The 24,926-nt window shown below is 29.7% G+C and overlaps 3 protein-coding genes and 1 pseudogene across 8 annotated transcripts in view; 2 read left to right on the top strand and 2 right to left on the bottom strand.

Annotated features, from left to right (window-relative positions):
- Window positions 1-1,000: 1,000 nt before the first annotated feature.
- LOC132940578 (zinc finger MYM-type protein 1-like) lies at window positions 1,001-1,890 on the bottom strand (annotated as a pseudogene).
- Window positions 1,891-6,348: 4,458 nt separating this feature from the next.
- Window positions 6,349-7,571, top strand: LOC132940072 (tubulin-folding cofactor B). Its single transcript, XM_061007486.1, has 2 exons — window positions 6,349-6,858; window positions 6,939-7,571. The coding sequence occupies exons 1-2, from the start codon at window positions 6,514-6,516 to the stop codon at window positions 7,317-7,319; spliced, it is 726 nt and encodes a 241-aa protein (XP_060863469.1). The 5' UTR covers window positions 6,349-6,513; the 3' UTR covers window positions 7,320-7,571.
- Window positions 7,572-8,677: 1,106 nt separating this feature from the next.
- On the top strand, window positions 8,678-9,923 carry LOC132940073 (large ribosomal subunit protein mL62). The gene is made up of 4 exons (XM_061007487.1): window positions 8,678-9,055; window positions 9,220-9,402; window positions 9,482-9,651; window positions 9,711-9,923. Exons 1-4 carry the CDS (start codon window positions 8,921-8,923, stop codon window positions 9,796-9,798), a joined length of 576 nt encoding a protein of 191 aa, XP_060863470.1. The 5' UTR covers window positions 8,678-8,920; the 3' UTR covers window positions 9,799-9,923.
- Window positions 9,924-11,904: 1,981 nt separating this feature from the next.
- Window positions 11,905-24,926, bottom strand: part of LOC132940071 (trafficking kinesin-binding protein milt) — a 34,470-nt gene continuing 21,448 nt past the window's right edge. For all 6 annotated transcript variants that reach the window (XM_061007480.1, XM_061007485.1, XM_061007482.1 and 3 more), the window contains 10 exons: window positions 17,041-17,117; window positions 16,617-16,821; window positions 16,156-16,469; window positions 15,521-15,828; window positions 15,282-15,449; window positions 14,996-15,212; window positions 14,641-14,921; window positions 14,267-14,574; window positions 14,079-14,194; window positions 11,905-14,010 (listed from right to left, as the gene is read on the bottom strand). In XM_061007480.1, the coding sequence (XP_060863463.1) occupies window positions 13,723-14,010; window positions 14,079-14,194; window positions 14,267-14,574; window positions 14,641-14,921; window positions 14,996-15,212; window positions 15,282-15,449; window positions 15,521-15,828; window positions 16,156-16,469; window positions 16,617-16,821; window positions 17,041-17,117 (2,282 nt within the window). In that variant the 3' untranslated portion in view covers window positions 11,905-13,722. The remainder of the gene's footprint in view (window positions 14,011-14,078; window positions 14,195-14,266; window positions 14,575-14,640; window positions 14,922-14,995; window positions 15,213-15,281; window positions 15,450-15,520; window positions 15,829-16,155; window positions 16,470-16,616; window positions 16,822-17,040; window positions 17,118-24,926) is intronic.

The following is a 24,926-nucleotide window of genomic DNA, read 5'->3' as shown; positions in this document are numbered from 1 at the left end:
ACATAAACAATAATATTTTATTTACATTTTTCATTATGATAATTTATCATATTCACTATACACTATTCACTATTCAGTATGCACAGATAACATGAATAATAAATTAATAACCATAATATCATAAATCATAATACATATTACCTGTGAGTTGTGACCATAACACAATAAATTGTTATACAATTTGATACTATTATAGTACTTTTACTACTATTATAGACTATATTACTTATATAATATTAGTAATGACAGTAATAATGTAATATCATTTATAAATACGTGATTTAGTGATTTCGTGAATTGTGAATATAATAATATGTATTATTTTAGACTTTAGTAATTTAAATTCAATTGACATTTTTTTATATATTACCTATTCACACATAATATGTTACCATCTAAGCCCGACAAGCCACCGCAACTTCCCACCTCTCATAGACCAATAAGCCTCCTTCCTACCTTCTCAAAAATATTTGAAAAAATACTTCTGAAAAGACTTCTCCCACTGTCAGACAAAGCTAACATCATTCCACATCACCAATTCGGGTTCAGGGCTAAACACTCAACCACCCACCAACTCATTCGGACTGTCGACTTAATATCTACTAGTATGGAATCCAAGCACTACTGTGCTGCCCAGTGCCGCAACTAGGTATTGTAGGGCCCTGATGCCAAAAATGTTATGGGGCCCCTGTACCTGTACTAAACAGTATAATGAAATAAAGTTAGTGCCACAGATAACCTTTAGCAGACCCCTAATACAAAATAAAATGTATGGCCCCCAATTTTTAAAACTTTTCAAGCACTTTAAGAGTATAGTTATGTTGGTTATATTAAGTTCGTCATATTTTTAAACACATCTCCAACAATAAATCAGTTATCAGTAGTCAAATAGTCAAATTAATAAAAAGCAATTCATTTATTAAAATATTAAATAATATAATATTTAAATTTCAATAACAAAAAATAAACAATATTATAGGTATTATACAAATATTTTATTTTAAAAAGTTTTTTTTTTCCTTGCCTTCATGTTTGAAAAGTCATGTATTAGTTTTTCAATATCAAGTTCTTTTGTCCTTGATTTTTCTATGTTAAGTATACTTATGCCAGTTAATCTATCTTGCGAAATAGAATTCCGAAGATAGTTTTTGAGGAGTTTTAATTTGGAAAATGACCTTTCGGCCGTAGCTACGGTAACTGGGAGACTTAAATATATAATACAAGCATTGATAATTTGACTGTAAAGAGATGAAAGATCATATTATTCAATTATAAAAGATGACAATTCTTGAATAGTTTGAATTTTTGTATTTTTAATAAATTCTTTTAATGAAATTAATTGTCTTATTAAATCTGATGTCATATCATTATTGTAAAATGATATGAAATCATAACAAGATTTAACAATTTCTGACTCTTTCATGGTAACTATATTTTGTGGAAGTAAAAATTCAAAATTTCTTGAAACGGAATGAAGTCCTTTAAATCGATCTCGTAACTGAAATAAAGCTGTATCAATGAGAGGATAAAAAATTGCTATACGAAATTTTTCTTCGGGCACATCTAAACATCTAATCGTCTATCTCCTTGAATTTCTCTACAGTATTGTTTTGAATATATTCTACGGGTTGCAGGTTTTGTGGTGGATATACCCCATTTATGGCATAATTCAGTTGCTGACCCAACGACTTCATCATAACCATCTCTCATTTTTTCAATTGATAAAATTGTTCCTTGCAATAAATCACATGCCTTGTGAAGATTGGTTTGTGGTGATTGTAATACCTTTGATACAATTGATAAAGGTTTTAAAATATTTTCCCAAATGGTCATCAACATAACAAATTCAAATGATTCCATTTTTTTTTTCAGTGATTTGGCTCTATTTTTTTCATCATTTTTGTCACTTGTTAATAATATATTGGTTAAAGATTTTAAAACATTTATAAAATTTAATTTTAGTGAATACACGGCGTTGTGTCTTGCTTCCCATCGAGTAGCACACACATTTTTTAATACTCCAATAATATATTATTATTTATTAGCGTATAAACCATATACCTACATATAGTACCAATATAAGGTCCGTATTTCCTAGTATTTTTTTCAGATATCAAAATAATATACATATTTTTGTGAAATTTTGAATCGAATGACGAATATAGAAATAACCAATGGGCAATAGTGTAGGTATTGTATGTTGGGCTGGGGCCCCCTTCGGTCCCGAGGCCCGTGGCGTTTGCCCACCTTGCCCACCCGGTATTTACGCCACTGGTGTGTACTATGTTGAGAGTTATAAATAAATCTATTTTTAATTTTCAAATGTGAATTACCATCGTAGATGTAAACAAAGATTATCAGTTATCAGTGGTCTCAATTTTATTGGATATTTATTCATCATTTGGCGTATGATTGTAATATCAATCTATTATAGAAATATGGAATGTACATTTTCTATTTTTTTTTTTTAATAATAAATTGCTTAATTTTTCCTTTTTGATGATGGGCCCCCCCCCCCCCATAACATAAAACCTGGCCAGGGAATGCATTGCATACCCTGCTTCCCCTATTGTTGCGGCACTGGACTGCTGCCGTCCTGCTAGACGTGGCCCAAGCCTTCGACAGAGTGTGGCACGATGGCCTACTCTATAAACTTAAAAAATTTCTCACTGCTCCATATTACCTTATTATCAAGTCTTATCTTGAAAATCGAACCTTCTCAGTTAGAGTGAACAACAGCTACTCGGTTAGCTTTCCTATTTTGGCTGGCGTCCCCCAAGGAAGCGACATAGCACCTTTCCTTTACACCATATTTACACATGACACTCCGAAAACTTTACATACATCATTAGGCACATACGCCGACGATACAATAATCCTGGCCTCAAATGACAACCCTCAAACTGTGTCTGATAGGTTACAAAATCATCTAAACATGATCCAGATCTGGTAAAAAAAATGGAAAATAAAAATAAATGACTCCAAATCCTCCTTTATTACCTTTTCACTAAGACCTGGAGACTGCCCTCCAGTTTCATTCAATAGTAACTTAATTCCAACAACCCCTGTAGTCAAATACCTGGGCCTAACGTTTGATAAACGACTCACCTGGGCTCAACACCTCAAAAACAAAAGGAAATCTGTAAACTCTAGACTTCACTTGCTCCGTCCACTTCTCCGCTCCAAACTAAACATCAGCAATAAATTGTTAATCTACAAAGCTATTTTAAGACCAGTATGGGCATACGGCATCCAGATATGGGGCTCCGCAAAATTATCAAACCTGCGAACTATACAAGCCTTCCAATTAATATGTCTCCGTCAAATCGTTTCTGCCCCTTGGTATATAAAAAACGCCAATCTTCACAAAGACTTAAACGTTCCCACACTTTCTCAGCTAACCAAACCTCTCATTCCATTCTAAGCTAAATCACCATACTAATCCATTAATTAAACGCCTGTCTTCTTGTACAATTCCCGATAATCCTAGAAGAAGACTGAAACGATCTTGGCCTAGAGATTTCCTTGCTTGATCTGTCGGGTGGTACTACTGAGTACCTTCCCTCTCTGTTATATCAACGCTATTCTCCATCAAAAAAATTACTTATTGTATAAAATGTTTGTATAAATTGTAATTATTCTTTTAATAATAAAAAAAAAAAAATATGTTATCAAAGAATGCGTTCAAGGTAGGGCCAGTGGCGTATTTAGGGGGGGGGGGGGGGGGCGGGGGAAATGGCCTCGGGGTTCCAAATTCTGAGTCTTCAAAGGGGCGCCGTCGCTAGAGGTTAAAACAAAATTGATTATTTTTATTTTATTGGATTTGTGTATAAATATAAATATAATGTAACTTATAGTGATAACCTGTATTTTTCTTATAATATCTTTTACATTTCTTTACATATTTATATATATATAATGCATTTTATTATCTTATTTTATTTTATTTTACAATACGGGACGAACCCTATATTAACATGAATATAATAGCAATAGTTTTGCTTTATGGAAACTTTATATTATCGAATATATTATAAACCATATAATTTTTAACAAAATACAATTCAGCCATCCTGGTAGGCAATCCGACTACGTTAGTAGGCAATGTGTATACATGCTTCTACGAGTTGTACCTGATCTGCCCGAATAACCAATGGCAACCAATAATAAATAAGTACAAATTTCTACTAATTATTTCTCCTATAACCAATAACAACTCATATATAAACAAAAATTTTCATCGTAAGTATCAAAATCCCTGTTTGAGCACCTCCCCGGCCCAACGCTTAACTAGTCCAATTGTGAATCCAAACCATTCAAGGTCTCACTCCAGCACACTAAAAAATTTTAATTAAAATAGGTGCAATCGTTTAGAAGGAGTTTGAATACTTACACACGGGAAGAAATATACTTATTAAGATAATACAATTTAATTTCAAAATGTATTTATTTAGATAGGAGAGTATTTTAATATTAAGCATTTATACACGTGATGAATTTTTAAAATCTTGATTAATTTATCACTGTCCATTAAATAATTGATGTCCATTTTCCATTTACCATCTCAATTAAAAATTATTTAATTAATTTCTATTTTTAAACAAATAATTACATTGTACAATATACATATTTTGTTATTTGAGAGAGCAGAAGTCCACAACATCCTAAGTCCTCCACTTATACTTTATATAAGTTATAAGTACAGTATAACAATTAAAAAAAACCAGACATTTATGATTTATCATCATTTATTAACGAATTATTTATCATTATTATCATAGAAAATATAATAAAATATACAATAATTTGCTGACAAGGCGTTTTAGATAGGCATACTAGCATACTTTCATCGTTCTGTCGCTGGTAAACGTTATAACCATGGAGTAAGATATTATAATTTAGCCTATGATTATAATTTATAACTTATAAATTATAATATAGCTTACCCATGAGATTATAAATTATATTCAGTTTATACTTTATAGGTACCTTACAGTTTAGTGAATTTTTTTAGGAGGGTTGGATACTAAATCATTGTTTATAGACGCTAAGCAGGGCTGTGGAGATAGTGAAATAGTGATCGAGGGTAATACCTTGGGAGCACCGCTATTTCTGACCACCTATCATTAACTTGATCAGGTAACTGTTAGGAGTAAAATTCCAATCGTGTTCATCAAATTCTTATTTTTAATTGTTTCGTAAGCTTAAAGAAATTGAGTGGTCCCTAACTTCTGGGCCCTCTTGCCGGGCCCGGGGGAATTCCCCCTTTCCTGCCAACTTCTCGTTTTTTTATGAGGCTTAGTCGGCTAAAATGCACTTTACCACGCCGTTTAACCGATACTTTGAAATGTTTAATTAAAAATATTTCTATTCATGAAAAAAGTTTCAAAATGTATTGGCTATTATAAGCATGTTCAAATTAGGATGAAATTAGATAATCAAACGGAGAATTGTGCGTAAATGTAATTGAATTTTACTTTTTGTTTTAATATTCTAGCCCCTAGGTTTTGACGTCATACATTCTACATTCATAACTCAGGAACAAATGCACTTTACCTTTTTAATTAAACATTTCAAAGTATCAATTGAACGGTTCTGAATTACAACAAAATATGAAAATCATTTGATGCAAAATCATGAATTTTTGGGGGAATAACCCGAAAATATCATCTAATGTCGTAATAATTTGAACTTTAAACGCTCATAAAAAAATTATTTAACTTTTCAGAAAACAAATTTTCATATTTGTTGTAATACTTATTATTTTATTAATATTTCTATGGAGCGATTATAATATAGTTATTATATTTCCATAGAGCTGTTATAGCATTGAGGTCGCTAAGGGCTAGTTTCACCATCTACTTTAAACCTCGATTAAAGTTAATCGGGGTTTAATCGGCCGAATTTGCCAGGTGAAATATCTGTTATCAGTCGATTAAGCGTAATAGAAGTTTAAATAAAGTAGTTGGTGAAACTGGCCCTAAGAATACTTAAAAAAAACATTTGTTGTGCAATGCAATAATGTAAGCAATATTCATATTTAATAATTATTTTTTATTATTATTTATTAATATGTTTGATTTTAATGACTATAATTAAATTTTTTCGATGCAAATTTTAAATTTAAAAGTGCAATTTTTAATATATCTGTGTATATTTTAATGCAATAATGCAATCAGTTTAGTGAGTTTTTTAATGCAATAACTTCACTGCCCTAGTTATTACACTAGATTGGTCTCTTTATGACTTTATCTCTAAAATTCATGGTTGAAACGGTTCTATTGCGGTATAAGAACAATCAGAATATTATCACAGAATATTCCTGTCGGCTATCACTAATCAGTAATCACTATGTTAATATCACGGACCAACATTGCCGACCATCGAAAAGCAAGTCACGAATGACTAACCGTTTTTCGTTTGTACTTTGTTGGTTGGAATATTATTGAATGATATGTTAAATATCTACTAAACAATTTTATTATTAAATATTTTGTCTAGTATTTTATAAGCATGAATAATCAAGAAAATCAATTGTCAGACATGTTAGAAGTTTACATATGTACAAAATTGTCAGAACCAGAAATAAACACGAGGAGATACAGAAAAGGTATGACAGTTAATGATCTTAAAAACAAATTGGAAATGATCACTGGACGATCAGCTAGTACGATGATATTATCGGCTTACGATAAAGACAAGTTAGTAGCCAAACTGGATGATGACGATTCACAACTGGGATCATATCCCGTTGAAAACGGTATGTTTTTATTGGTTGATGATCCAGCATATGAGACATCTGATCAGGATGCTATTGATGGCTACAAGATGACCGAGGAAGAATATAATGCTAAACAAGTGCGTATATCAGCTTATAGTATTACTGGTTTATGTGATTGTGTTGTATGTATAATTTAATTTAAATATATTTTTTTTAGGAAACATTGAAGAGCTTTTTAAAGAATAACAAGCTGGGAAAATACAATCCAGAATATCTGAAACAACGAGAACAAGAAAACCTGGAAAAAGAACAACAAGAGAATATGGAAAAAGAACAAATCGACAAAATGGAAGTTGGACAGAGGTGTTGTATTCGACTACCAAACAAACCAGCTCAGTATGGCACAGTTATGTACAAAGGACGTTTGGATGAAAAAAGTGGTTATTGGGTTGGAGTTAAATATGATGAACCATACGGCAAACATAACGGATCTTTAAATGGAAAACAATATTTTGAAACACTTCCTAAGTATGGATCTTTTGTTACTCCTTCAGCAGTTGAAATTGGTGATTTTCCAATTCTCGATGATGAACTCTAAACATTCCTTATATTTATAAATTATTATTGTTCTCATTATTAGCTAACATCAATGAATTAATATTAATTGTTGCGCAATGTTTTAATACATTTTTTTATACACCTTATTTTATTCTATTAATACTGTTTAACAACACTAAAGGTGGTTTAGATTCATATATTTTTTTTAAATCTTAATCTCTTATAACTTTTTTAAGAAATGTCCATGAATATTTCTAGCATTGCTTGTGATCAATAAATAATATTTAATTTACTACTGCGATATTCATATTTGTTGGTAACATAAACATAAGTTGATAAATATTTCAGTGATTAATTTTAAAAAGTAGGTTTAAGTATAAATTAATTGCTTAGAAAATCATTAAAGATTTTACTGTATTGTGATACAATATATTGATAGCACAGAACAAATTATAATATCATATTTTGCATATTTCTTAGATGAATTTTTTATTAGTGATCTTTCCTACTTTTAAGATTTGTTGAGTAAGGTGTCTTATTATTGCAGTAATAATTTGACTAGTATTCAAAACTGATACAGTTTGATGAGAATACATACTTTATTTAAATACTAGGAATACTGAAGGTATCTTATTTTCACACTATATTATATATACATTCAATGGAAACATCATTAATCTGATTTGTAAACCAATTTACCCTAACCAGTGTTACTACGCATTGTAGAATGTGGATTAAAAAACTGGTAAATGTAATGGAAAATTATGAACCGGGTTTGGGACTTATTGGCTTGACATAAAATCTGTTATGCAGTGGCGCAACCAAGGTGGAGGTGACCACAGGTACTATAGCCACTAACAAAAACTAATTGGTTTTTAGAAAATTATATTCAGCACAATATTATGCAAAATATACCTAGTATTTAATAATAAGAGATGAACGTTTTTGAAAAGATCCCCTATTTTGGGTATAGAAGTTTACCATTTTCGAATCATTTTATTTTGATGTTACCTTAGATTATAATTATACTATTGTATACTTCACAGTTCATAATGTTATTAATTATTATACTACTTGTATATTATGATCCAAGGATTGTACCAATGTTTTTATCATGCAAATATACAGTTTGGCAATATCCAATTTTATATGATGCCAATTATATGCCATATAATGTACAAGGTGGTACAAAGTACCATCACAGATTATAATATGACATTGTACTTGTACATAAGATTTATATAAATTATGTTAATATATTAAATTATTATTTACATTTTGTTTATATAAGATTATAATATAAATTATAATAATAATATGTATTATCCATAGTCCATACTGTATTTCGATGGGAATCTAGGACGTACTCCCCCCCCTCCCCCGTGCAGTCACCACCAAGAATCATTGGGCCTGTTATCGTTTCTATTGGCGACAATGCCACAGAATAACCGAGATTACTACAATGGTTCTGATAAGTCGTCGTTATCAAGCATGTTGTAAGCTCAGGAAAAGGAATTTCGACGACCGGTGTTGTACTGTTGTGAATATTCGGTTCTATCTAGGAGAATAATTATTGAAAAACCCAGAGTTTAGTATTCTACTAACCTAATATACTAGTTCGTTTCAACATTTGAAATAAACATGAGTTTCACGGTTTCCAAATGTTTTTGCAACGTTGTACGGACGCTGTCTCGTTCCAATTACACGAGCGCCATTAGCTTGAAAAATCTACATCCAAAGAGTTCATTGAAAATTACCACACCGTCACCTGAACAGGTACGTACCTTATAAGCATTAGTTCAATATTCTATGGTAATAAATAATAATTAATAACTAATGTGACCTACGACTGAAGCTTACTTATGAATTTTTACAAATGTATATTATATTTCAGTTACCGAGACCTTTTCAATACTGAATGGTTTTATTTTTTTTGCTAGTTGGCCGACAATAAAATTTTCACGGGATATATACCAGTGGAAGAGCTGGAAATCACATACAGCACTTCTAGTGGTCCAGGTGGTCAGAACGTCAACAAAGTCAATACCAAAGTTGACCTGAGATTCAAAGTGGAATCGGCTCAATGGCTCAATGAAGAAATCCGGCAGAAACTAATTGATATTGTAAGTTAGTGAAAACAAAATGGAAGTAGTGTTAACAAGGAAAAAAAATGTACCATGATAGACGGTAATTTTTTTGTAGAATCAAAATAAACTGACTAAAGAGGGATATTTAGTAATTCGGTCAGAAAAGACGCGGTCGCAACAACTGAATCTTGCAGATGCTATTGAACGTTTGCGTTCTCTTGTCTGGAAAGCTGCTGAACCTGAGCCAAAGCAATCTGAGGAATCTATTGAAAAAATAAGACGCAGGTAATATATTTGAAATTTAATAGTGTCTGAACTTGAGTTGATATTTATTTTTATGTTAGGATTGAAAAAGCAAATCGCACAAGATTAATTGAAAAGAAAATGAAGTCCTTGACCAAGAGCAATCGTCAAGCACCAACAGTGTTCTAAATATATGTAGTTTATGTTGCATAAACATTATGCATCGATTTGTCATAACTTGATGATTATTCATATTGTTTTAAAATGTTTATCTTATATTAATATTTAATACAAAATGTAATTTGTACATACAATTTAAGTAGTAATTCACTTTTTTTTTCATCGTTGCTACTACTATTTAGTATACTAAATTTTAATAAAATTCAATCATAAAAAAAAAAGTTGCTCCGCTGTAAAGCAGGGGTCGAGTTTACCTTGTCATAGAGTAGGTTACTGTAATGAATGCATTACATTTTAATGATAAATCATTGAATACAAATAAAAATGATTCTGGCCGAGATGTGCCCTGAACAACTAGAGTTACAGTCTGCTCATATTTTATACTTTAATTTAATTTTTTTTATAAGTTTTACGATAGGTTGAATTAATTTTTGTCAAGCAGAAATGTATTTTACTACATAACTTGGTTTTATTAACTTGTAAGTTAATACCGACGTGTATAAATAAGTACAAGGTATAAATAGTTTAAAAATGATTTAAATATTTGAATTACTTTCGGCTGTCATATAGTATGTGGTCTACTTGCAGCCAGCCAGTTTTTAAACAGGCTTATGATTTTTTATAGATACGAGTTAATATTTTTTTTGGTTAAAATTTTATCTTTATGATTTTCAATAACTATGCTTAAACATTTTGTAAAAGTATGGACTTTATACGCTCAGAACGTCACTTATTGCCCGACACTACAATTTATTCTACATATTATTTTGGCAGACACACTTAATAATATGTTGGCAAAAGATTTTAATTAATAATAAGTAATGATGAATGTACCACCAATTTTTTAATAAATAAAAATTCTTTTGGCTAACATTGAAATGCCTGATATAAAGGCGCCCACTAGAGCTGGCGCTCACGCTGTGTGTCGTGTCTCACTATGGACGTATGGTGATTATCATGTCACAAACGTTCATGCGTGCTCAACATACTAATCAAATTTGTAGAACGCACAACATGAATACAGTAGCACACATACTTGGTTTGTGTGTGTACGCGCCTTTGCATTGTTTGCTTAATGAGACATGTGGAAGCGAGATGAATTTGTACATATTATGTAAGGATAGAGGCAAAGGAAGAAGAATTTTACGTTGAAATGTTTATACTACTACGCTTATAGTCTTAGTTATAGTAGTTTCACAACAAAAAACTTTTATAGAAGAAAATAATGAGCGACAGTTTTTAATTTGTAATTTATTGCATCTTATAATGATTCATAATTTGGGATAGCTGTTATTGATTGAGTAACATAATTAAAAGATTAACACAATATATTTTTCTTACCGTAATATTTAGTAGCACTGTAGCAGTAATACTTGATGATTAGAGAAAAGACTTTAATGCATTAAAATTTTTTAAATGTGTTGAAAAAGCGTATAAAACTTGGTTAATACTTAACATTAAAATTAAGCACAGAAATGGTAAGTACATATTAAGCCGTTAACATAGATGTCTAAGATGAATAAAAGTGTGATCAATAGATAAATGTTCTGAATGAACTAAATAATTATTGTATTATCGCCAGATACTATCCGTAAAATTAAAAAAAAATAAATGTAATAATCGCATATATTGTAATCTAAACTACACACTGACCTTTAAGATAAAAAAATTAGTTTCTATCAGTTTTAAGACAAATTCAATATAATTGTTGACATTCATTTACAAAAATATCTACTTAAGTGCTTGATCTTCAATAAACTTTCAAAATATACATTTAAAAAACAATAATAAATCCATATATGAAATATGTTGATTGTCGAAATATGCACTAAAATTGTCATTTAATTACAAACATTGTGAATTGTTCTTTATATTTATTAAGTATACAATAATACTAACCAGAAAAATATGCAAATTCATAAAAATTCTTGCCCTACTGTATGTCTGTACTCTGTATATCATTTTTATTATGAAACATTAAAACATTATTGATGTTCTATTTCTTCTCCGTTGCACACAATCTACATACTATTTTCAAAGTATGTAATAAATTAGATGGACGATAGGTGAGTTATGGACAAAAGGATAGTAGTTCAAATAAAATATAATATACAATTATTGTTTGGCTTCAGTCAACAAATACATCTTTATATTTATTTCAGCTAGTGCTAAAAATAATTACATTTTACAGAATAAATTATTGTATCACTAATACACACAACAGTTGATTTTACATGTTAAAAGTGTAACCATTAGCACTTTTTGGACTATTAATACATAATTTTCAAACCTAAATAAAAGAGGATGTAGGTTGGGAAACATTCCGCCTAACATAACTAATTAAAAATATAGTAAATATACAAAATTTGGTTGAATACTAACTCAGTCTCGTCAAAATATTTTTTTTTTTATATATTATATATATCGAACCTCGGGGCTCCATCACTTAATAAACAACATTCATAACTAAAAGAAATGTTTTGTTTTTCTCTTACGCTTACTGAAAATGTATTCATTTGCGTACGAGAGACTTTAACACAGAAATACTTATTTTGCAACTATTACGCCGAGATTATGCGCAACATAATAATAAATAAATAAAAATGTATGTACAATATAGGTACATATAACGCATTCTAAAATCAATTGGAGTGAACAATATGGAAGAATACTATATAAAAAAATCAATCAAAACAAAATAATTTGGTTTGAAACTAACTTAAAGCAAATTAAAAGGATAATTGTTTTTAAAACTATTTATGCTTGTTCAGTTTTCATTCTTATTTCAACATCAATAGAAAAATTGTAATATTTTTTTTAAAGTAATATTGATCGAATAGTTATTTGATCATCAAAGCTTAAAGAAATGAAAACTGGACTAACATCTTAATGAAAAAAAAAAAAATTTAAAATTTGGTAAGAGAATTATTTGGTAAAAGGAAAAACAAACTTAATTATCATAAAACTAATAGTAAGAACTTATGTAAAATAACAAAAATAATAAAGGTATAAATATCGCACCGAAATTTTTTTTAGGTTGAGATGAAAATAATTGTAATTACGTACATTAATTGAATTAAATAATAATAATAATAATAAAAAAAAAACTAATTTTTAATTTTTAATGATATTAACTTTAAATGCAATAATAGACAATTATTATTGAATATTTTGTGCGACTTAATGAACAATATTTTAAAATTCAAATTTAATTAGAATTTGAATGAGGATTAAATATGTAAATATTGTCGGATTGTGTGGAATAATATTTAACTATAAGCAGAAAAAAATAAGAAATTAAATAATAATTACACTCCAGGTACTATATTGCCTAAAAGCATAAATTATTGTGTAAAAGATACACAAATTAAAATAATCAACACAATGCAGTCTCAAAAGACTTATTTAAATGAGAAATTAAACAATATATATTATATATATATATATAAATTAAATTATATAGCACCTTAAAGCATCTAAAATACGTTATTTGCGTATTATAGGCATGAGCAAAGCATGACTATTACATGATTAATATACATAACATATTAATTTAATGGTTACTTATTTATGTAATAAATAATATACCAAAATAATTTTGCTACAACTGGTTAACTAATAGAAAAAAAATTGTCTATCATTTGAAAAAAAAATTTGTTATTGATGAATTTTTTAGAACCACCTAAACATTAATTTTTTGAAACTTAGAATAAACTAAAGGGTTTATAAAGGAATCATACTTAATGATTTAAAAACAAAAAAAATCCTTTGCAATTATGTTTGATTCTTGTATATAGTCAATTGAGTAGGATAAATATACCAGCAAATACATTTGATTGCCTTTGGTTTCCACAATAACTTATTAAGAATAAAATTATATATTAACATTGCACCATTGTACATTTAAAGCGAACTAGTTTTAAATATATTTGTTTATAGTAACCCTCCTTTACGAGCAAAAAACATGGAACTGATGAGTGTCCCTCGCAAAGGCTGAGGATCATTTGCAGATGAACCTACTGTACCCAAGTCCATACGAAGTCTGGGGCCACCACTATCATTGCCACTATCCAATTGTTTTAGTCGTCGTTGCAATGCACCATTTTCAGGTTTAGGGGGAACACAGTCTCCTATGTCGAATACAGGATGACCAGACATATCTGGTGGAACAGTTGGTATATAGTGTTTCATTGTCTCTACAAGTCGTATACCAGCCAATGTCTACAAAATTTAAAAATGTGAAAAAAAATCTACAATTTGAGAAATAATTTATAATATTAGTTGTTTACCTTTTTGTCTGGCCTTATAAGTGATTTTGATTTGCGAGACTTGTGGTGTTCAGTTCCTCTTTCAGTGCCTGTTAGAGTCTTTCTTAACAATTTGGCACCACTGTGCATCAAATATCCTAAATGGGAATTACATTTTTTTTTTGTTTTTACAAATAATAGATATTTAAAAAACTGCTAATGAAACTCACCAGGTAATCCAAATGGATGTGAGTAAGGTGAATCTGATGGCGAAGGTGAACGAGAACGATCGGGGGATCCACCAGGCGATCCATATGGACTGTTACAAGGTGTAGCTGTTGTAGAAAACATAGGTGTTGCTAGGGCCGAAGGTGTGATTGCTCTAATACCCCTTTCATTTAACATGGCTGCTAATCCACAGTTAGTAGAAAATGTTGTAGTTGAATTTCTTCTAGATAACATGGGTGTAGTCTCTCTGGTGGGCACTCGACTATTGGCGCAGCTATTTACTGCAGTTGACATGGCACTAGCCCGAACACTAAAAAATAAAATCAAACAATATTAATATCTCGCAACAAAAACATTGAGTTATATTATGTTATACCTGGTTGTAACACTTGTACCATCATCTGGATGCATGACCCTGGAATTGGTAATAGTAGTGATGTGGGTGGACATTTGAAACATTTTTCCAGGGTGTGTTCTAGGTTCATCTTCTTCAATTTCGTCAAGTCTGAAAGTTTGAGGAAGCCCTGCTATAGGAGCAGTTGAATCACTCTTTTTGATCACGCCTTGGGGTTGTTCTTCCAGAATAGAGCTGAGAGATGGAACTGATTGAGCATTCCACTGTTGTAGAGTAAATGAACCTTGCATGGGTTTAACCAACTAGACACCATATACAAAGTCACATAAAATAAAACAGGTGATAGAGAGTATAATATATAAATATTTTAAATTACCTGTAGTTTATTTGGTGTTTTCCAAGTTGTCAAACTTATGCTACCAGTAGACATAATTGAGTCGGGGGTTCTTGAATCGGCTGAGTCATAAGGATCAGCAAACATGAAACCAGATCCTAATGCTGCGCGTCTAGCTTTTATTGATGCTGGGGTTAGACGTTTCAAGGCATTGGCTAAATCTTCAGATCCAGGAGCACCAGGTATACCAGGTTGTTCACTATAACCGTTTACATAAAAAATAATTAATAACATTCCAATAATTTTAAAAACAAAATCATAATTTTACATAATAAATGAATCGGTATCAGAGAAATCATCGCAATCACTATGGGTAGGAGATTCCTCAGTAAGATCGTTGTATGCTGTTTGCCTAGACAAGTTTCTTGTGCTTGTTTCCATAGCTGACGTTAACTTCATCATTCCTATAGACTTCTTATAACTACTAGCCCCAGACCTAAATAGAATGACAAAATTAGTATATATATTGTTTGTGTTGTATACTCGCAGTCGCAGCAGTTCACTTACATTCGTCCTGTACATATTCCTGAATCTAGACTGAGTTCAGAAAACAATGAACTCTCCAACGAGCTATGGCCATGGCTGTGCAGCCCATTCGAGTTCAAGTATGGCGGAAGAGACGTGAATAGAGGGCCAGCTCGAGCTAGCGGTATGTGTTTGTCCCTATATCCTTTGAGTTCGGTTTGACATTCATGAAGCATGGTAAGTGCTTCTTCGTATTGTTTTTTCACTTCGACAATTTCAGATGCTAACTCATTTTGTGTATCCCTTGCCAACATCAACATGGCCATAAGTTCTTCGTTCTCATCATTTTTCTGAAAAAATAATAAAGTTATGAAACCACAAATACGTACAAAAGCAAAGTAACTGAAAATAAATTATAAGGAGGGGGGGGGGGGGCTAACATACAAAACATAACATTTTTTAAACATATTTTAAGTTGTAATGAAAATTTTTTATTTTATTAAATAATTATAAAATTAGATTTTTTAATAAATATTATTATTATTTTTAGTAAATATTAGATTATTTCTAAAGTTCAGTCGGTTCGATATATGGTTTAAACTTTTTAGTTCGGGTTTGCGCTTAAAAACCAGGGTTTGTAACATTACTAGACTACAAATACTAATAGGATTGCATACAATTTTTAACGAAGTCTCAATGCTGGACAACTTTGAGCGTAAGAACTCGCAGTTGTTGTGCAGCGTTACATTCTCGTCCCTATGCTTGTCAGCTTGTTCCATTATGACGGACAGGTCAGACCTTGTGACACTGAGTTGAGATGCAAAGTCGGACATAAGTTGTGCTTCCTTAGCTTCTACCTCGTCGGTTTCCATTGCAAGTCTGTTTGCCTCACCACGCAAGCTACGGTTCTCGTCTTCCAGATTTTTGAGTCGTGATTGCAAATATCCGACACTGACGCCATAATACTTTTCGTTTTCACCTGCATCATCATCTAACAAACAAACAATCACAGAAATAACACTATTAACAATATTATACAAATTCAAATCCTTAGGCGTAGATAAAAGATATTTTTTTTAAATTAAAGGTCTTCAATTAATAATCTTACACTATCTTTTTAATTTCAAACTAAACTCACTCGCTCCGTAGCCAGTTTCATCGGCATCGTTACTGAGTATTTTGATGAGGTCGTTTTTTTTCTGCAGTTCGTACGAAGCCTGTGTGTAACGCTCATTGACAGTCTTCAACTCTGTCTCAAGCAATCCCACCCTGGCTTCAAGCGTCTGGTTGCCAGTCAAAAGTTCTTTGCCAATGCGCGCTGTTAGCTCCAAATCTTTTTCTTTCTGTTTGATAAAAATAAAAATACGAAATTACCATACGGTTAAAACACGATCCATAAATTGGAAAACAAAAACAATTTATTTCCATTATTATTAATATTATAATTTATAATATGTTATAAAATCAATAATATTACACTACCTAGTACTTCAATTCTTTTTGAATAAAAGCACAATAAAAAAACAATAACAACAATAACTGTATAATAATTGTCTACTCACTTCGGCTAATAGTTGGGTTACTGCTTCGATATCATTATAGGTTTTTGTCATTTGGCTTACGCGGTTGCTGCATAGAACTGAAACACATATCACAAAAGTATAATGTTATAAATAATATAAAACATGTTTAACGATAACGGACAATTAATCAAAATATTTGTATTCACTAAAAAGACAGTTCAACGTCGTCGATGCGTTGATAAGCGCTCATATTGCTATAAATGTCCGTACGTGACGCAACTGATATTATTAAAAGGGGTGGTGCTTGAGAGGGGAATAGGGTGATGGTCAGAGGGAAGTAGATACGTTTATTGATCCGCACGCGCCGTCGTTTCCGCGTGCGTCTGTACGGCCGGAGTCTGTTTGTTTATTTTTTGAAACTGCATTTTCGATCTGTGCAAAGTGATTCTTGTAACGTAACACACAAACTCAATTGTAAAATCAATAAAGTTTAGTCAGTTTATACGGTCAATTATAGTTTTTGATGTTTTGTAATTTTTATTTAAATGATGATCCATATTTTTTAGTATTTTTCAAGTATTTTTCTGAACAATTTAATGCAAAATAACGAATAACACATTTTTTTAAGCATTAAAGTTAAGATGAACGAAGTAGTGGAACAAACAATTTGAGAAGTATTCCACATGTCTGCACTATAATGTGTATATTCCTCCTCTAACTCGTCAACTTAAAAAACATATAAATAAAAAACTTAAAATCCAACCAACACGATATAGTAGTAACTAAATTTTTCAAGTGAGAGCTAATTCAAATTATAACGATTGTTATGAACAATTTAGACATTAGGGTGCCAAGGTAATCCACCCAGTATTAAAAAGTCATACTGAAAAACTGCAAAATATTTATCGGTACCTACATTATAACTTTTGCTATTCACCAAATTGCAAAAGTATTCAAAATAATTCTCTGAATTTTGTACATTACGATGTTATCGAAAAGGTCACAATTAAAAATTTTAAACACGCATAATTCATAATTATACAACTTTTTACCTACACGCGTTTAACTTACAATTACAATTTCATCAAACGAGAGTTCATATAATACCTACATTTTTTAATGCAATAACATAGCATTCTATGTAACTATAGGTACTATACATACGAAAAGTCATAACTACAAAATTAAATAATTGTAAGTAAAAACAATAGAAATAATTACAAGGGTTCGTTAATTGTGTTAACCCACACGATAATGAAAATAAGAAATAATGACAATTCATTATATTTTCAAGTTTATAATATATGAATTAACGTGCATATAAACGCGTGTCGCGTTTTTTCCAAGGTTTAACTATAAATTATATTTTATAATACATAAAATATGATAAAATAATAAGTATAATAATATATAAATACTATTATACAAAGTATTATCAGAAACCGTAAACAGTAAGCTGTTACATATTATAAATGCAGTACACTGTATATGCGTTAGAATTTAATAAAAATTTAAATCTACTGTTTGTAATAAAATTGTTTACTGCGTGTGCAAAAGAAATTGGATTTGGGTTTATTTCAATTTTGTACCAGTGATAGTATATGTTTTGAGTATTGGTATCAGATGTATTTATAATTTATAAATTTAAGTTTTCGATGAAATAATAATAGAAATTATTTTAGGTCATCGAATTAAAAAGTACCTACTTAGGTACTTATAACGATAATAATATGCTTAATTAGAATTTAAAATATTTAAAAGTGAATACATCGATTAACTGAACAAATAACGTTAATAATTAGGTACACAGGTATTAATGATAATGATTAAAAGATGAATTTAATAATATTATTGTCATTTTAATAAATATTAAATTAAACAATTCGTTGATCACAATTCAAACAAACCGAGAACCAAGGCTGTAAATATATGTAGGTAGGTACACGATATACACGAATGAACATTGTATGTGCGTATTTCCTGATTTAAAACAATAATTTAAATAATAATTGTACGTTGATACAATAGAATATAATATACATTGTATAATGTTCATAGCATATATAGAAAGCATGAGAAGTTCTTTATGCATACTTTGAGCGAAGGAAATGTTATAAATCTTCATGCAGTGTTATACTATAATAAAATATAGTAGTAGTATTTTAGTACAATAATTAATATTAATCAAAGAACGTAAAATAAACAATCGAAACATATGACTTATTGTAGTTGTACATGTTATATAGTATAAAGAAAACAACAATAAACGCATATACCACGTTATGCATACGTCTTGAAATTACCCGAAGGTATGGTACATAGTGAATATATCTACTGGTCACTGGTACACATAACTGCTGATTATTTAAAAGCAATAATATATTATATTAATGTCTATTTAAAAAAATAACCTAAATTAACGTATCGATTTGGATAATAATGACATGCCGTATACGTATTACGGGTAGTAGCAGTTAGGGCGACTGTTGAATAAAGTTATAAAAATAAAAACTTTAATGGGCATATACAGAGCGGGTCACGTGATTTCTCGTTTTCTGGCGTTAAGTAAAATACTTATTTCACGTCGAGTGTTACTGCTGGGTAGCTACTTTCCTCACGCTTTCAAAGTCAACTGTATAATCCCAGCGCATATGCTTATTGTAACTACTATTACAGATTGTATATATTCAAATAAATGTTGAAAAAAAAAGTAAATACTTAATACGAGAAAACTGGAAAATACACTCTTATATAAGGTACCTACTACTTAAGTAAATGTGTAGAAAAATAAATAAATACCAAGAAAATTTTAAATAAACATAATATATACTAGTATAATTACAAATTACAATGCAAAACAAAATAATATACTTAGCTAAGTATTATTAAATATGAAAGTTATTAAATGCGGAAGGGAAAATGAAGCCTTTATTCAATCTACATATGGTACTTAATTATATATTAGCACGAAGTGCGTACCTACCTACGTAATTAACTATATCCTATAGTCTACTAGTCAGAAGTCGGTATAGTGGCTACAGTCTGCACTATTTCAGCGTACGTATACAATACAGGAGGTTTTTAACGTTTATTTATTATTATTTTGAAAATTTAGTTTTGTAATGACTTAAAATTATGTAAAAAAATATTCCAAAAAAGTTAATATTTTTTTTTGAAATAATAACCGTATTTTATTAAAAGCATCAGCCTATATAGAATTCACTATACCAACCTAATAATGAGTTTTTTTTGAATTTTTTAATAAACATATTTGTTATTAGACATTATGTTAGTTATTGGTTTGAACTAGAATAATTGAATTATGTCTCAATATTTATTAATAGATATTAAAAATAAATACATAGGTACTTATTAGTTTTTCTTACACTCGTAATTTGCTTAATACATTAATTATTTATTTATGCATAAAATACGAAATCACGTTATAACTTAATTCGAGGCGAAAGTAAATGTAATGAATACGCGGGTAATTTATGACATTTAACCAATGCAGTTATTTAAACTGTAGTACGTAATTAAGTATTTTTTTTTTAAATCCCTTGAGTTAATTATTACTAAAGACTTAATAATTACTGTATAAAAAGTTCTATAAATTAGAAAGACAATTATTTAAAAACTCAACAGACTATTCTATAATTATTTTGATAATCCATCAAATAGTAGGGCAGTAGATATATACATAGGTATTAGTTATTACATATGTATATAAGTATATAACCATATATTTCTGAAATAAAACAAAAGATTTTCCTGTTGACGTAATATAGTGTTTAATTAAAATAATATACCTAAGTTCCCTAAATTGTATTAATATTATTAATAAATCAAGGGGAAAAAGATAAGTTTTTATACTTTTGTAGATGAATTCCAGCTTAAAAAATTCACCAAAGATTGAATTAGAAATAGTATAAGATATAATGATAATTTACATATATAGTAATTGAAAATTGTCCTGAACTGTACGACTTGATAGTCGAATTACCCAAGAGATATGGACATCAATAATTCAGGATAGATTGTCAAAAAATGAGAGAAACTAGACGCCTCATCAGACTTTTATGTTTGAAACTGTACACGCACGTCACAAGTGTCAACCCACAATAATGAACGAGAAAAAGTGCCAATTTTAAACTATATAGAAGTTATTATTCAGAAGAGCGTTGACATTGTTGTCTTGTCATTGAGTGTAGAATATAGTATATACCCAACGGGTACTATTACACGTTATCTAATATTTAATGTGTTATATATAAAAATAATAATTTGAGAGTTTTAAAAGGCATTTAATTATTAAATGTATATTATATTAACTGTATACGGTGACGGGTGAATTATAAAAATAATACATATTGTACAGAGAACAGAACTTGAAAGTAATAGTGGTTATAGGATATATGAAATATAATATTTTAACTCGACAAGACAAATTCTTCATACAAGAGCAATTTTCAATATTGTGACAGTTGAGTTATAATTCATAAAGTTTATACTTCGTTATGAAAATGTAAATAATAATTTCTGATTAATATAGAAGGTATTTACTTTTTTTTTTTTTCTGAAGCCCGGAAACTGGGGTCATTAGCTGTGGGGGGTACTGTAGGGTATTTGGTACGGTGGGGAACGGTTTGTGTTTGGCTGAATTTTCTAGAGGGCACCCGTAGGTATCTGCCATATCCGGGTGGGAGATGGCGGCCTCTCTCTCCGGACACCGTGACTGCCAGAAGAAAAATGCCACCGTGGGCCGGGATCAAACCGGCGTCGGTGCGCGTCGCAACCGACGCCCAGTCCACTCGGCCACTCCGTCCCCAGTAGGTATTTACTATTTATGCATATACGTTCTATTTTGTACATATATATAATACTTAGCGAATAATAATAATAATAATAATAATAATAATAATAATAATAATAATAATAATAATAATAGTAATAAAAATATTCACGTACAACAAATAATCTTTTGTTTGTCTTATTATTTGTATAGAACTATAAAAGTACTATAGTTACCATCTAAAATAATAACTATTGTCTATTATACTGTTAAAGTTGAAAAATGGTTAAATTGTTTTGTGTTTACAGAGGGAAAGGAAGATATATGTGAAGGAGTGTGAAAAAAACTCATCATAACAAAATTATGTAGGTATTACTTTTCATTGCCTTAGTAATGAAAAACAGTAATATAGCAGTAAATCGATACTTTTTAGATATAATATCCCACGCTATACAAGTTTTTAACACAATATATTTAACTTATTGGCTATATTATTATCTAAAACACATAATATGAGTAACACATACATAATATTTCATTAATTTTGTAAATCCAAACTATTTTATACGATATTATATATTTATTAAATAAAAAAACACAATAATAAATAGTATTTATTAATTGTTGAAGATTAAGTTTTTCTTATGCAATTGTATTTATTTCGTGTTTAGTGTTAAAATAACGGAATGAGATTATTTTTAATTACTAACTATAGTAATTATACATAGTATACCTACTCTATTTGAGAAGAACCTATTTAAAGTTCTGATATAACTAGGTGCATGGAATCTAACATATTACTAAACAGCACTAATGATGAAGAACATTTTGCGGTTTTTAACTATATCAACATAAACCTATAACAGTATTGAAAACAGGTTCAATAAAACAATGCACGTACACAATACGTTAAGATATATGCAATACTTGAATATACGTAGTATAGTTAAACGTGCGGCTAACAACGGTATACCTAACATCGGTTTTCGCGGTAATCCTCATAATATTATAGAAATACTAATACGAAAATGTTGCGTCGGAATTTAGACTAAATAGGTAAGTGTACCGTTGCATAATATACTTAGCGAAATCGTTCAGGTACGACCGTTTAAGTCGCAATAAGTGGTTTTGGCAGGTGGACTTTTAATTTTTTTTTTCTTTTTGAAACAAAAGAACCTCTTACGAACTTCCTGTAGTGGAAATGTGTATTAGCCGGTAAAATACACTAACAAATCTTATATCACCACGTGTACCAGGTGACCATATGAAGACTGCACTGCACCGGTATTGCTCCGGGCTCAAAAAGTAAAAGCTCCAGAGATGTTGAAAGAATTAAATCGTGCGTAAACGCGCGAAAGTGGTATTTGAATGCGAAAACGCAAACGATTGTTCGAAAGAAGAAAATTATAACATAATATCATCAGCAAATTATATTATTAACATTAATCTAGAAATGTTGACGATAATAAGAATAATAATAATAATAATAAAAACAAGTAGATAATAACCCTCTACAGAGAATGAAAAAAATTGTATCACAAATCACAATGAAAACGTGACACGACCGACCGGGTGAAAGGCTTTTTTCTTGCGTGTTGCTATACTGTAGCGAGTATTTGATCGAAAATGCATTCTCACTAATGCTGGCAGTATGGATTGTTTTTTTCATACACAAATATTCAAACAAAAATATTGATTTCCGGTCATCGTATATGATGAAATCATCACCAAATAGTCATAATAAATAATGATGTGCGGCAAAGCTACAACTCCCACGCACTCACAGTTTAGTTTAACAGTATTGGTCACTATTTTTAAATATGCAAAAAAAAATCAAATACGTGGCTCTATACCAAACCATAAATATGATTTGTTTTTTAAACAAATTTCAATAAACTAGAATAATAGACCAAACTCGAACACCGTATATTAGAAAAACGTGGGAAAAACTTTTTTTTCTTATTAATATAATAATAAATTTAGGTTTGATTATACGTAACACTATACAGCTGTAGGAATAAACTTAACATTTGAACGGTTTTCGTAGAATTACACTAATAGCATAACTAAACGTTAAGTATATTATACATTATAGATTGCTCTATATTATATGGACCACAATACATTTTAAGGTAAAAGAGGAAGAAATAACGAGTTTTTTAAACAAAACTATTATGTTAGAAAATTTCTATTAAACAGGATTACATGTTCAATGGTGTGTATAATTCAACTAACCAGAGAATGTGGAATTAATACGAATTAAATTTGTAAGATTATAGTAACAGCTAAAGAGTGCTGTATTATGATTGAATGTCCAAAGATAAAATAAGGACAAAACGAGAATTGGTTAATTTAAGCAGGTGATATACACAAAAGTTATAACTGCAGACTTTAAATTAAGACAAGTTATAAGACAGAAAATATTGTACCTACTATATGTATAAAAATTATATAATTAACCTACAAAATATTTTCAGATTTCGTTTATATAATTCCTCTACCGACTGGTTTACAATATTAAATTGACTAACAATTCCCAAACTATAATTTTTAAACTAAAAACTCGCTATTTTATAAATTAAATTTGAATTATTTTGACATATTTTTATTATAAAATATTAGGTATAGGTATAATAAATTATTCATAATTAAAAATAATGTATATCTATTGACACTTAGTAATAGTCGGTAGATTATAATATTATATGATAAATATAATTATATTGAATAATTTTAATTTTTAAACACTACTAATAAAGTAATAAACAATAAGAATTAACTTTGCACTATATAGTGTGATACTATAACAGATAGTTTGGTACCATAACAAGATACAATAATTAATATTATATAAATCAATTTTTGAGATGTTTTGATATTCACTTTGTGACAAAATAGAAGATTTAGAATCAATGATTTATCTAGAATTAAACTATTTGTGCAGTACTGTGTATTCCGTTGTAGTTATTAACTTCATAGACATAATATATTATAATTATGTATAATTTAATTAAAACATTGTATTTGCTTATAATGTGTTTATACCATTGAAACATGTACGTTCTATAAATAAATAAATATAGATAAAACGCAAAAAAACGGCTACTAAAAAAATTATTTTATTTTATCATTA

Source organism: Metopolophium dirhodum, chromosome 3 (genome assembly GCF_019925205.1).
Source record: "Metopolophium dirhodum isolate CAU chromosome 3, ASM1992520v1, whole genome shotgun sequence".
NCBI classification, from domain to species: domain Eukaryota; kingdom Metazoa; phylum Arthropoda; class Insecta; order Hemiptera; family Aphididae; genus Metopolophium; species Metopolophium dirhodum.
Note: the sequence above shows the minus strand (reverse complement) of the source record. Positions and strands in the feature narration are given on the sequence as shown.